We start from the raw sequence: 15398 nt of genomic DNA, 5'->3' as shown, positions 1-15398 counted from the left end.
AAACTGGATGATGCATTTTACGTATGTGGAATATATACTGTGTATAAAGCTCATTTGTCATAATCTGATAGCTGAGTATGGAAGGAGGTGCTGGCACATGGAGAACTTGTAATGCTGTCTGGCTGGGGACCTGCATTATATAAAATGGAAGTTACCTGAATTTTTAAAATGCCTATCCATGAGTGAAGTGTTAGGCTTTTAGTGAAAAGTGTTTCAGAGATGAAGTAGTAGACTTTGTAGTGGACTTTCATGAATATACATATATATAATACCAGGAATTAGTCTTTAAGTGTCTGAATTATATTAGCAATGCAAAGCTAACTGTAGGGTTATTCTTAACATCATAGAGATTAAGCTGAAAATTTTGTAAATGCCCATAAATCTATTTCTGAGAACATTTGATTTCTTTCTCTGGTGGCCTTTGTCAAGCACATCCACAGTGTGTATCTGTTAACTGATGTGTAATGATAATGGGTCATGCATGCTCATTTGCTTTATTCTCGATTTTCCTTTAGGAAGTTGTTTTTTTTTTTTTAAGAGAGGAGACAGGTTCTGGATAAAATGACTCGCTCTAATACCAGGAAAATAAAAAGATAATGATTAGTTCATCTAGAATTCTTGGTTGGTCACCTTCTAGAAATGGAGAAAAGATGCTTATGGTTCAGTTCATCACTCCCTGAGAAGTTACTATGCAATATAAACATATATGTTTCTAATACCAGGAAACATACAGCAATCTTTAGCTGTGATTGCTTTCATTCCTTTTTAAGAAGATATACAACCCTTATGCTTGCAATAAATATTTAGAAATTTCTTGCATTTGTAGTTTTTCTTATTACTAATTCTTGCTATTTGTCCACTTTTCCTGTGTATAGAACCAGATGTGCTCTTGGTATAAACAGCATATTTTCATAAGAAATGTTTCCTGTCAAATGTATTTCAGCAAAATTATATTATAGGAGTACAGTTATTTCTAACTAAGTAGAACTGAACAAAAGAATGCAGTTTATAAGAGAAGTTGTGGCTAATTCGTGAATTAGTGATGAAAATCCTAAGATTCAGGCATACTTAGCTATCACTTCCTTTGCTAGCCGTGATTTATCCTTAATGGATGGATGGATGATAATACACATCAAGTTTCATGGAACAGTCTTTAATTCTAATCACTTCTAGTAGTAGTGCAGGTATCTTATTCTTTGCAAAGATTGTATGCTGCTGGCTTAAAATTGGGACTTGGAAGCGTAATAGTGCCTTATTTGTTACAAGGCAGTGTAATTATTCTACAAGTGATTGCTTTGAGGGGTTACAGATGTGCTTCATACAAAGTGGGTGAGTACCTTGCCAAGCACTTTGTTGACCTTGGTAGTCCTAAGAGAAGCCCGAAGGTCACTTGCGTCTTAGATAAGTGATAGACATGAAGAAAAGTTTAAATGCTAGGAAACTTAGGATGAAGGTGTTAGAGGTAGGTGTGCTTTTCTGCTAACTTAAGAAACTCATAAACAGCAGCTCTAAGTCAGTCATCCAAAATATAATCAATTGTAAGAAAATTAAATTATTTGTTTCTTATCTTTGGATAGGAGCCAAGATACAGACTGACTGAAGCTTTTTTAGGATGATACTTGAGAGGATTCATTCTTAATTCTTCTTAAGGAGAGTTTTATCTAGAGCAGTGTCTACAGGAAATAGCACTCCATTCCTTAATTTAGTTGATTTTCAGGAAAAATATTCTCTCAAAAATTTTCCCTTAAAAAAAAATTCCCTCTTCAAAATATTCTTTATCATCAAATCTTTTTGTGCCATGGTTGAATGAGTAGAGGCTGATGACTGGAAGCTGGTAGCATTACACCTGTGTGAATGTATACACAGATATCATTAATTCATCTTTAGAGCAACCCTGATAAAAGAGAATACATGAAGATTTACTCCAGTTCAGGCAGTTCATGTCCAAGCTAGAAAAACTTAGAAGCTATAAGCATTGGACTTGACTTGAGTTGTATGTCATCTTTGAAAACAGAATATAACTTTTAATTATTATTAAAATAAGTATTGTTAATTATTCCTCATCAGTTCCATATTGTGTTTTAGCCACTTGAGTGCTAATACTATCTTTCCATTATGTATCCTCTTGTTCGCTTGGTGGTCGAAGTGTTTGTGCACAGGAGATTCAGGCCTTTGAGGATACAAGGTGATACTCACAGGAAGTGCTCCAGAATCCCGGGGAAGCATTGGCTTTATGGCATGTAACATGTTGCACTGCAAGGGGAAGCTAACTGAAACAGACTCCCAGCTGCTGTCTTTTTCAGAGAGAACAGATTGCTGTCTCCAGGGTATTTCATTCAGTTCACAGTCTGCTTCTGAATTTCTCTTAGACAATAAGGCTTGATGCACACTGGAAAGACTATGAATTTAAGCTCTGTTCTACCATGCAAAGACTGTTAGCCTAAAATGCAAAGAATGTTTTCCTGTTTACATGTAACTTTTTCATAATGCCTCTGTTAAAAAGAAATACTATCTAATATTTCAGTGTCTTAGCCAATGAGTGGTATTAATTCAGGATTTCTTCTGTTTTTAAACTAGAAATTATGGAAAAAGCAGGTGAAGAAGGAATGCCTGATCTTGCTCATGTTATTCGTATTTTAACTGCAGAGAATATCCCTAATTTACCACCAGGAGGTGGTTTAGCTGGCAAGTGAGTACAGTACTAGAATTTCTTGAACTATTAAATTCACTGACACTCTTTCATTTAAATGTTTTAAAAATTTTCTTATTGTAATAGATATATTCAAATCAAGTTTTTAATGTTTGAACTTAGTTTAACTTTTGCAGTATATAGACATTTGTGTCATTGTTCCCATTCCAGAATGGTAAAGAGGAAACACACAATCATATTCTGGTACATAATGTATTAATTTATTATTTCTATGTGGCCATTTCAGAAAATAAAAATATATGTATTCTTGCCTTTTACTGCTTTACATTTGTTAAGAGTTATCAAACTTATCAAAATGAACATCAAAAATGCCAGGAGATCAGTTTTCCTGATGTCATGTTTTCCCAACCACTTAATGTCCATTAGAAGTTTGGAACAGTACTTATTTGCTCAGCAAACATTCTCATGAGAAAATTGTTTTTATTTGTTTAGTCTGAAACTGAATTGTGGATAACCAAGAATATTGAAATAGAATATGCATCTTAAAACGTAGCAGGAATAAACCTTCAGAAATTACATTGATTTTTCTGGGGAGCCCGATGGTGATGTTCTAGCAACCTATTACTTAAAGATTTTAATGAAAAGAACATAGGATTGCATAAACAATTGTTAATCTGGAATTCCCCAGACAGTAGAACTGATTATTGTTCCCTAGCATAGAGCATGTTGTTTCTGGAATATTTGTATTTTACAAAATAGCAAGTCCTGTCCTCTGAGCATCTGTGTGTGTGTATATATCTATTTTTATTGCATATACTTGTTAATGAGCACTGTTTGCCATGATTGTATCTCTCTGGCCTTGGAAGTATCTCTACATTCTGGGCCTTTTTCTCCACTTGTGTGCATTCCAGGCATTCAGAGAAGTTTCAGTGTACCTGTTCTTCTTGGTGCCTCCCAACTACTGTGTTTTGTTGATTTGCTCATTAATAACTACGTCATGTACTGCTGCACTATCTGGACCCCTGACATATAGATTCTGTTTTAATTTCTTGTGAATCAGGTTACGTTTTTCATGGACTTGGTTCAGAATTTGCATTTTGGTGCCTTTCTCTTCATCTTGACTTTTAAGACCCCCTGACTTCAGGGGTATACATGCAGTTTCTTTCAAGAGAATGTTATACAGTACTAAGTAACTTGTTCTCGGCCTCCGAACTTGGGACAAAGACAGGCAGTGACGTATGTAAGTTAATTTTACTTCCAGGAAATTATTGGAAGTCCTGGAAAAAAATACTGCTGCACAGCCCAAATCAATGTACTGTGTAACTTGAAACATTTGTCCTGTCAAGAGAATGTTCTTGTTCTTGAAGTCCTTATCCTGGCATGTGACCTGGGAGGTCACAAAGAAGTTACGCTTTGTGTTTGAACTCCAAGACCTTACTCAAACAGGTTGCAAAAATATCTTGTCTGTGGCTGTAATCCACGGTTTTAGCACCAAGTAAAGTTGCTCCAAATTTTTGCTATGTCTGAGCTGGAGAATTGCAATTCAGTATTAGTATGACTAGAGTATGTTTGTAAACCTTAGGAACCCTTTAAGTAGCTCCATTTATATTGGCACTGTATAATTCCTTCCTTCAGGCTTCTCACTTATGCAGAAGCCCCTGCTGGCCCACTCTTTGAGACAGGAGATGCACGGGTCAGCTGATGGTGCTCTTTTATCCTATAAAATCTTACTCTCCAAAGACTGTTTTCTGGCTTGACTCCAAACCCCTTGTGATTTCAAATGCTGCCTCAAGAATGGAGGTTTGTTGCTGAAGTAAACAAAAGCCCTGAGCTACTCTGGCACCTGGACCTTAGCAGTTCCACACAAAATCTTGCTCCTCAGTTTTTCCATCAAAGAATAGCACAGAGAAATACACTGGTAAAAGAATGAAAAGTGAATTTAAAAGAGTGGATAATTCCCAAGTAGCTTATTTTCATGTCTTTTCAAACCCACTGCAGTGGCTTCCTCCTGCTTCTGTAGCAGTTTTGCTTGGACTGTCCAGGCATTTTCTATTACATTGGAGGTGCCTTTGCTTTATGTAGTACAGATATTTAGTCAGAATTGTGCCATTCCTCTATCACTAATTGTGGAACTAAAATGGAGAGAACTTTTCTCTAGCATTGGCAAAAAGATTCAGTTTCTTTTCTCTAGTAAGATCTTCCATCAGTTGAAATGGCTCGCATACTGCCTCAAATATGCAATCTTTCCAGATTTCTTAAATATGTTCAGAAGGAGCTTCATCAAACTTGTAGCATCCTCAGTATTCTGGGACAGAAAGTTCTGTTGCATTGAGAGCCATGTGTATTTGAGACATTTGCTGCTGTTTTGACATCTGATGCCTTTGTGTTCTTTAGAAGAGTCAACAGTTGGTGCCCTCACTCTGTAAGACACAATTTTTAGAGATCTTGGTCACTTCCAGACTTAAGAGTCATAGTCCACATAACAGTTCTTCTTTGTTGAAGCTGTCAATAACTTCTATCATATTTATTATAGCTGTCTGAATACTTGCCAGTTTTAATTTTGAATTGAAGATGTGAGTACATAACCTTTTTTGCATCAGAAGTATGTTTATATGATGGGTTTTATTTTTTGTGAAGTTCTTTGTGCTTATTTTGACTGCCTGTGAAAGTGTGGCCTTAAATGGCGCTGCTACAAAAAAGTCTAGCTAGTGGCTTTTGTGCTTTAATTTCTACAGCGTGACTAGACAATAGAAAACACATCTTAGGGGTTATACACTCTGCATACCACACTTAAAAATTTTGTAGACAGGTTGTAACCTGCATATAGGTAATAAAGATGGGGGAAAACCGAACTGTCGTCAAGTTCCACATGCAGAAATAAGGCAAGAAAGCCGGCAATCTTGAAGAATTTTTTATAACAAGCAAAATGTAGATTTAAATGTTACTCTTGACAAAATCTGAGTATGCAGCTGTAAAAAAGAGTGAATCATGGAGAGAGTAAGGTAAGAAAATGGTTTTACTTTGCTCAGTCTATACAAATCTTAACCAGTTGCTAGATTCCCAAATTCTTACTGAAAGTGAGTAAAGACACAGAGTGGGTTTCATCTTTTTAAAAGGCAGATTAGAAGAAAAATACCTTAAGCACTTCAAAATGCCTACTCTAATCAAACATTTCTCAATGTTTTGAAATCCTTTGTTTTGCTTAATTTTTTTTTAAACTTCTCTTTTTAGGCGTAATATTATTGAAAATGTGTATACTAGGCTGAATCCACACAGAGACAATGAGGGGGTAAGTTCCAATTTTGATTGCTATACCTCTTAGTTAATGTGAACATCAAAGATGTCATACATTCAGCAAAAGTGTTTGTCATTGGGAATAAAATATGAGAAATACAAGATACATATTGTAATATAGTTCTTAATTTCTACCTTGCTTTGTATGGATTTGATATAGAAGTTCTTCCTCTAAAAGACAGAAAACTGACACCCAATTCTGAAAGACTTTTTAAACATCTAAATGACCACCACTTTCTCAGTCAAACCTGTGAGACAACAGTGCAGGGTTTTTCTTAACTATGGTTTATAATTGTAAAAAATTAGTAGTCAGCAGCTCCTTACTTAACTAGCTGTTATGTCTACTGTCCAGAAGTGTAGTACAAGAGAGGGCAAACACACTTCCTGTTGTCTTCTGTAAGAAGGCCTCAGTACACTAAATATAAAAGATTACAAAACTAATATTGACTATTTTCATAGCATTTACACTATCTTTTCATGTCCTATCTCTACTGGTCTAAGGAAAAATAATTTTAGATTACTTCAGTTATGATTTCTAAAATGGCTTACATTCTTCTTCTCATTTCCTATGAAGTTGAATTTTAAATAGTATGTTGAAGTCTGGTTTATTGTATCTCTAAGCCTGATTATTAGGTAGCTCTTAATATGAATGTAAGCAATAACTGGTGTTTCTATCAATTGTGGTTAAATTTGTTTAGAAACTGTGGAAAACTGAAGAACTGATAAAAAACATCAGTGCTTTTACACATAGTCATTTCCTGTACAGTTTGTGAATTGTTTTGTGGAAATACCATTCCTATCTAGTAAATCCTTTGCAATATTTTTTTTCTTCTGAAATGTCTACAAGGCCCTCAGTCACGTAGTTATTACAGTGAATGGTGTTGCACTTGAAATACCTTGAAAATATCAATTGCACACCTTGAGTTAGTAAATATGCAGTCTCATCACAGTTGTTACTGTGTCTTTTCCATTGTTCTCTTCTCTTACCTGCTTATATTTGATTTATTATCTTCAGTTAGAAAGCTTGTGTGGGTGGAAGGGGCCACTATTCTGTTAGCATACAAATTGAGAAGAAATATGTTAACTTGTTAATTTGTTAGGATTTGTTCCTTTGTCTAGTTTGAAAGTGATAGGATATACTTTTCTTCATTTCACTTTCAAGAAATTGTGCAACAATACCCCAAACCAAGATACACAAAATTTTCCTCTTTTCAGCTTCTTTAGTCTTTCACAAAACTCTGCACCTTAACCAGCCTGCTACTACTTTTTGTGCTTAGCCAGAACTTCCCTTGCTTTTTGGGGAAAAGTTACTGGTATATATGGCTTATTTAAAAATAAAATAAAAATTAAAACAGTATAGGTATTACAAATTAAATGGTATTATAAGAAAAAAATCCTGAATGTTTGTCTAATGGTTACATTTTAGAAATGTTACATGCCGTAGTTGCATTTATGATGCATCTGTTTTAAGTCTAGATTTACTTCTCAATAGCTGTGCAAGTTTGCTGAAAGTCCTAATACATAGTACAGCATCTGTTTGTCTATTGCCTCCTTTCAGGAAATGTTTGTGCCTCATCCATTTTAATTTAATAAAATGAGGTAGCTAACCTAAATATGCATTTTGCTCATAAGAGAATATGCCATTAACAGCTTTGACCTTTCTTGCCATTAAAATCCCTGAGTAGTTGGTTTAGGTTTTAATTTGGTTTCTTAAAAAAAAGCAGATTGCAGTCTGCTTCCTAAATTTTTCTTATGTTGATATAGAAGTGCAAATCTCAGATATGTGTTTTAAATAGAATGGTTTAAATTCTAGTTTGAACTTGGGATAGCATGTCATTTGCCCATCAGGACCTTTGTTCTTTTCACTCCAAGTGGTACTAGCCCAGAGTGGTTTGAGAGGATGAACTCTCCCTTGGTGAAGGATACAATTCCTGTTTGCATCCTCCCAGCAAGTTATCTTAATGTCCTTGAAGTGGATGAATCTAGTGGGCCTCATCTGTAGCACAAATGAAAACATTACTTCCTTTCTGGTGTTGCTCATTTTCAGGTGTATGTGTGGTGATCTTGTAGCCTCTGAACTGAGTACTGTAGCATCCAGAGACGTGAAGGGAATGAAGCTGTTCAGTTATTCAGTATCAGACTCTTCAGAATGTCTGTGCACAGTGATGATGTTGCTACACTTCTCACATTAAAGCAGGAAGCGAAGGCAGGAAGGAAACATACAGTATATCCCAATGAAGACACTGCCAAGTGAGATTGAAATCTGGCCAATGATGCTCCTGTTTAAACTAGTATGAGGCAAGAGCAGATGTTCATATGAAAACTTAGGTACTAGGGACATGGATGCTGAGTCTGCAGAGCACAAAGGCACACTTGACTTGTGCCTAAACATCCTTCTGTGTGTGGTTAGCAGTGCACCCATGTCTGCTGAGAAGGGTGTTGTGAAGAACACTTGCCTTACTGACTGGAAACTCTGCCTGTGGCAGTCATCTTCCATCTCACGGTTGTATGTGAGACCAGAGCAGTTTTTATCATGGCAAAATTGTGATGTTGTTAGTTTCTAAAATATTAAGGTAAATTACTAAAAAAAAAACCCTCCAAACCACACAAACAACAACCCAAACAGTCAGATTAACTTTTGCAGTTGAGAATATGGCTTCCTTCTAAAGACTATACATTTTTAGCATCTAACAATTTTAAAATAGTTACTGTGAGTTCATGTGAACTGGAACATAATAGCTTGCAAGATAGTTCTTACTATATAAATTAAAACCTTGGTTTTATCTGTTTCTAGGTTAGCTTTGTTTTATTCAGCACTGTAAACATTTCAGGTAGTGTTGCACTTGGATTTTGTTTTTTGTTTATCCAAACTAGTAATAGTAGATTTTTATTCTTCACATGTGCATTTTCTGAGAAACCTTAACATAGAGCTTAAGTAAGGAAATGTCATGCAGAGCAAGAGTCTGAGAAAGAAAAGAATCCTTACTTACAGCAGTATCCAGAGATCACTAGTCTGTCTTGAGGGCATAGCAGTCCTAAGTTTTTTCTGCTAGGAATCTCAGCAGATTACAAGTATTTTATAAATCCAGGGCTAGAGAGAGCCCTGCACTGTGGCCACAATGAACAACTTTACCATTGTTTGAGCAGAGACTAATGATATAAATGTGGTGGCTTGTGCCTTTACAAATATGAGTGAAAGCACAGAAATCTGTTAGGTCTTGGAGCCTGATGCTTTCAGATCTTTAAAGGGACTTGAAAATAATGTTTTCATAGGTAAATAATTGTTAGTAGTGTGATGTCACCATACCACTGAAGAGTTGTTTTACTTCCTGTGCTAAAGTACTACTCTTTCTCTGTGACTCTGACCACTTAATTTTTTTGATATGTTCCTAAGACTAGGAGACTAGTATCCAATTAGACTACTGTATGTATATATCCTTAAACACAAGAAACAATGTTAAAATTACAGTGTTAATAGTTTCAGTGGCATTTGCTTAAAGCTGCCTTTGAGCATCTTAGTTGAAATCCATCGTGCTTCTCTCTTTTTTTTACTAATAATACACTTTGGCAGTTGGCTGAACCAAATCATATGCCATTAGGGGCTGCTACAGTTAAAAAAATGTAAATGGACACAACTCTTACATCATTCTCACAACATACATAATACATAGCAGTCCTTTTCATATATATGATTTAATAGCACAAAACTTGTGTAAAAATTGTGAATGCTCATGTTGAATATAGCTAGCACAAATTTATTCCTGATTTTGTGGTCAGTAGCACTTCAGTTGAATTGAAATGGGAAGGAAGGCAAATGCTACTTTGCACAATAACCATAGTTTTCAGGGACCTGTTCTAGCCACACATCATTAGAGAGAAATTTCTGTCTATGTAGCGTATAATACATAAAAGAGGCAATTTCTGTCCTACTGTCTGTGGGGTTTCTTGTCTGTTAGCACTGAGGGACAGAAGGGAAGCACAAAATAGCCTGCTGTAAAATAGGGTGCAATGCCATGCAGGATGTGAGTTTGAATATCAAACACTAACAGCATTGCTAATTCAACTCCTACCAGCATTTGAATTGCTTAGGAGCCTCAGGGCTGCCATTATATTGCTTATTGCTTCTACTCTTCAGTGTTGCATGGAGCAAAATTATTCACTTCAGTCTGCCAAAGGAATTTTTAAAGATCTTGGTATTGTGAAATGTGGAAATTTCAGGGTGTATGTGTGCTAATGTCAACCTCAGAGCAAAACTGATGGAGTAGACAAAATATGGAATTTAAATGTTCCCTGAATTTAAAAAAACTGGAAGTCTTCAGCTATGTTGCACTGATTAATATTAGCTAGGTATATACATAACTCAGTTTTTTTCTTTGTCAAACCAAGAAACAGGGTACATCTGTAGCCTCTTCTTGGTGCCCTGGGTTTTCTCTGACATTGTGCTTATAAGGTATCAAAGCAGTTCCATTTCATGCATTAAAACTATCTCCTTTATCTTGCTTCTCTCTGTGCTCTTGAAGTCAAGAGAATATTGAATTCTTGAATATTTCCTTGAATATTTTCATATTTGAATTTGAATATGCTAGTACATGGGAGTCAAAACATCTCCAACTAAGACTAGCAAACCTCTGTGGAAGTATGTCTCTTATTTCCTAAACAAATTAAACTTAGAAGGATGCCATTGCATGCAGTAATACTCTTTTTTGTGGTAAAATTGTCTCCATTTTAACTTGGAATGTGCCAGTCAGTCTTGAGGCTTTTATTGTAGCAACATGACCGTAGAGCATGCAAAATCTTACTGATCCCAAGGTATTTTCTCAATACTGCTATTAAGCTTGTAAATGAATGACAGCAGTACTTGTAGTTAGGAAGCGTTTGGACTACATGACAATAAAATGAGGTCAGCATGAAAACAAGGCAGTCTGGATTGTGCTTCTGATGTCTTGCAAAATCTGCCAGCTTCCAGAGATAGTTTCATTTGTCTAGATTGATAAGTTACTAGATAGTAATAATTTAAAATGTACTGTTCCCTTAAAGCAACAGTACTGCTTTAGCACTTGAAAGTGAAAATACCTCATATCAGTATCAAAGCATTGTAAGTCTATCACCAAAAAACAGAACATATTTTTTAGCTGAAGGCTTGTAACCAAGTAGGTGATTTGCTGAGGAGACTTCCATTCCTTAATCAGCACTCAGCGATCAGATTTTGTACTGTAGGTTCTTAGGTTTGACATTAAATAACTGTTCTACCTGCTGATTTTTCCAGGCAATACACAATCTGCTCAAAGCATTCCCCATGCTCATGGGTAGCTGCTTGCTTTTCTGCCAGCATTGTGCATGCAAAAATCAGAATGTTCACTGGGACACTGAGCATTTGTTTTGATGTGATGCTTTAACTAAACTACTGTCAGTACTGTTACCTGTTGTTTTTCACACAACTGTGCTGCTACTGGCTGTGCAGAAATTCACAATTAAATATATTGACCTGGTGGCTAAAGAAGCTCAAATTTTCCACTGATAAATGACCAAAGCTGGGGGGGGGGATCATCTGCATTTATCAAAGACATTTGAAATAAATATGGAGTTAATTGGGAGGAGGTACTTTGACTGGCTCAAAATGAATTGAAATTATTAAAAATGCTGGTTTCATAGTTAGAATTTCTTAAAAGGATGAACATGGAATACATTTTTCTGAGTTGTATGTTGCTAATAAGGTGTTTCTAATTCAAATAGAGAGCTGTTTTCTCAGTTTGAAAAAAAAGATTTGTTTTTCGGTTTGCTTTTTTATTTATTTATTTTTTTTAATATGGTTAGAAAAACTTTTAGTTTAACCACTGATCTTTTTGGGGTGTTGAATCTCAACCGAAGGAGCCCGGCGCGGCCGAGGAAGGCGGAACGCAGGGGAGGTTGGCGGAGGCGCTGAGGCAGATGCGGATTAATCACAGGGGCAACTACCGCCACCTGCTGGAGGAGATGCTGGCCGGGTTCCGCCTGGCGCCGCCGCGCGGGCCGGGCCCGCCGCAGGACGCCGCGGCCGCCGCGCCGGCCCCGCGCCCGGCCCCGCGCAGCGAGCGCGGCGGGCAGCAGCGCTCCTGACACCGCGGCCTTGCTCTAGTTGTGCTGCACACTGTTTATACGGAGCTCCTACTTCCTTACGAGTTCAACCGCTCTGGGATTTCACAGTTATTGCACCCTAGGTTGTGTAGCAAGATTTAACTTCCCATTTGAGATTTCGATCTTTTTTCAAATCCTGTGTCGCCAACAACAGGAACTTAACAGGAGTATGCAAAAAGCCGTTTTAAAACTTATTATTTTGAGAACATTATTAAATAATAGTTTTGATGGTAATGTTTGCGCATTGTAAAGTAATTTACATCTTAGTTGTATTTTTGTTCAATTTAGTTGAATTATACAAATTACTCAGTTTTGATTTTTCCCCCACCATAATGTACTGCATGTTTGTGTTTGGTTTGTATATAATTTCTATTACAGCTAAATTAGAAAAGCTGTTACATTTTAGGTTGTCACTTATTAAATGTTTGATTTCTTTTTTTTGGTTCACATTGTATCCAGTGTTCATCATAAATACTGTTTTTCTAGACAACTTCTCAGGTTGTAGCATAGCGTATATCTAGAAATGAAAATGTACTTTAAATTTAGTACCTAGTGTCAAGTTACAATAATTTGTGATCAAGTGAAAATAAAGAATATGCTGTGGAATAATATCTGTATGCATATTGACTCTTAAGCAATAAACTTTGAGGTGTTATTACTCTGACATGACTTGAAACTTTTCATAGCTTCTGATGTAAACTCATGGTGTTCTTTAGTTTTTACAAAGCTTTGAGTTACTTTGGGTTTGGAGCATTTGTCCTGTATTTGGACAACATTTCTCAGGTTCAAGCTAAACATCAGCCATATAAATGAATAAACTATTCTTCTAAAATCTGCCTTCTGCCAAATCTTTTCCTTGTCTCTTGGGGTATGACACATAATTGTACATCCATTTGGGTAGGTCAATGCTAATAACTGGGACTTTGCAGTAGTGGTAGCTCATCTGCTAATAAGTGAAATCTGGAAGTCTTGTGTCAGTTGTCAGTGCATAACATAACATGTGCACAAAAATTCAATTGTTCAAAATAGGTACAAATTCTGCTGCCTTAATGAAAATGACCCTACAGGAATTTCTTTTGGACCAGGAGTACCTGAGAAGCTGAATTGCATACTATTTTGTAGAGCCTTTTTTTGGTTTGTAGTCCACAGATGTTGTAATGATTTAGTAAAATTTTAGGTAAATCTTGGTTTTCGGTCATTCTGCTGTAAGAGCTTTACTGGATTCGTGTTTTTTATAAAAGTAAATTCTGTCTTGATGTTGACAAACAGGAAATCTTTGTGTGTGGAAGTGGGCAGGTATGGAAAACAAGGAAAATGTTTTCTATCTTGTGCTAGTATTCTTAATTATGCCACTGAAATCCAAAGTGCAACAAAATGTTTTCATTTGTATTGGTGAGTAGTAATGTTTCTCCCTCTTCTTTTCCTGTAGGGTTCTGGAGATCTAGAAGATCCGTGGTAGCCTTACAAATCTGCTAAAATGCTTTTGATTCTGAAAGGGGGAAAAAAACTTTTAAATCTGATTTCTTCAATACAAGGGAAAATTTCTGGTGGATTTCCAACATTTTGTGAAATGGGCAGAAAGATATTAGAATTTTCCATCATTTGTTCATTTTTGTGTTTTCCGATATTGCCACTCTTAGCATTGCCTGTACTACAGTATTTTTACCAGCCTCAGGCATACTGATTACGTCTGTAATGAACTTTGGCCCTAAAAAAGAAGGAAGGAAAGAATATTCTCTCAGCAGATCGGTGTGTGTACCTGAGGTGCACGGGATGGTAGGTGTACTCTGAAGATACACTGTGGCTAAATGCAACATGCAACACACAAGCATGAGAGAGAGTACAAGTAATTGTTTGGGATGTTTCTTATTTCACTTTACCAAGTTGGAAGGCTTTGCAGCTCTGTGGCTTGGAAGTAATTTCAATTGGGCAATACGCTATCAGATTTTTTTTTTTTTTTTTTTTTAAATTTTCCAGTTTTACCTGTATTACCAGACCGTTAGGTTTCCCTGCGGTGTCCAAATTGTGATACGTTGCCTACTGCTTGCTTGAAGATAAGTGTATTTGGCAATAATATATGAAGATTCTAGGCATCTAAAACCAGTAAGAATTTTACGCATGTGTACAACACACCCTTCAACTCTTGCTAGAGAAAATCTTTTTGAAAAAAACAAACTGGTGAATTTATAGTTAGTAGTGACTTGCTTTGACATCTCTCACAGCTGCAGGTTTTTTTAAAAATGCTGAAAATTTGCCTTTATTATAATGTAAATTGTGATTATTTTTTTGTTCTATATGTGGTTTTCTATAGTTTTTTGATTTTTTTTTCAGCTTAAGATACAGACAGAAGTCTTGTGTAATATGGGTATAATTTTTAATTGTTTGCATTATTTTCGAAGTTCAAATTATCACTTTGAGATTACTATAAATACACTTAAAATTATCTATTTTAAATTAAGAAAATATTAGAGATATTTTCATGGGTTCAATGACCTTTCATTTTATAAGCAATGGGCATGGTACAGAGTGGCTGTCATGTAAGGTACTTGAAGATTCTTAGTTTAATTCTATTTTTGCAATAACCTTGACTTTTTTTCTGACTTCTTTGAGTTGTGCATGTAATGAGTCCAGTAAATGCTGAAAATGGGGAAGAGTAAAGTATTTATCTAAAATAAAAGCTATTGGGGAGGGGAAACAATGAATGTATCCATCTGTACATGATTTACATGCTGTGGATGCCTTGTAAACATTTTCCTATTTGTTTAAACTGTGTTTCAGCGAGGATGTAATTGCCCTTGTGTGTAGTTTTAAGCTAATGACAGTCCATCAACTGGTTTTGTGTGAAATTAAATTCATGGTATTTTTCTGTAACTTTATCCCCATGGTGAGTCTGTAAAAAATCACATGCTCTTTCATACTGATGCCGAAGGCCAGCTTTTCCAGTCATTTTGATTCACTGTGTATCTGATTTATTATTTTTTTTGGTCTAGAGAGGATTATTGCCACAGTATATTTTATTTATTCATTAGATTTTAGCCTTGTAAGTTAAAGTGTTTTAAATGATGATGTTAACAGGTATTTGTCCCTTTACTGGTTTTTTTGGGGTTGTTAAAAGACAGGGAATGAAGAATGCAAAATGGTTTATTGTTCAGACTGTCCGCTCTGGTCCAACCCTGTACTGATAGTACCTTCCCAGTATGATATTGTGATGTTTCATACAATACAGTGAACATAACCAACTTGTTATCTTCAATAAAGGATTGCTAAAACAGTGTGACATGCTTTCTGTTTTCTTGGGAAGGACTTGCTAAGAGGATGCACGTGTTCCATATGAAAAGAT

General features: G+C 35.9%; 1 protein-coding gene across 13 annotated transcripts in view; it reads left to right on the top strand.

The window, feature by feature from the left end:
* Positions 1-15332, top strand: part of PPM1B (protein phosphatase, Mg2+/Mn2+ dependent 1B) — a 60088-nt gene extending 44756 nt beyond the window's left edge. For 8 of the 13 annotated variants that reach the window (XM_085575945.1, XM_085575947.1, XM_085575946.1 and 5 more), the window contains 3 exons: positions 2578-2689; positions 5882-5939; positions 11813-12895. In XM_085575945.1, coding sequence (XP_085432071.1) covers positions 2578-2689; positions 5882-5939; positions 11813-12040 — 398 coding nt within the window. In that variant the 3' untranslated portion in view covers positions 12041-12895. Of the gene's footprint in view, positions 1-2577; positions 2690-5881; positions 5940-11812; positions 12896-13487 lie in introns of those variants that run through there. The other 5 variants (XM_085575953.1, XM_085575951.1, XM_085575952.1 and 2 more) reach the window with 1 other exon arrangement.
* Positions 15333-15398: the final 66 nt, after the last annotated feature.

The sequence above is a fragment of the Lonchura striata genome, chromosome 3 (assembly GCF_050655825.1).
Source record: "Lonchura striata isolate lonStrDom1 chromosome 3, ASM5065582v1, whole genome shotgun sequence".
NCBI classification, from domain to species: Eukaryota; Metazoa; Chordata; class Aves; order Passeriformes; family Estrildidae; genus Lonchura; species Lonchura striata.
Note: the sequence above shows the minus strand (reverse complement) of the source record. Positions and strands in the feature narration are given on the sequence as shown.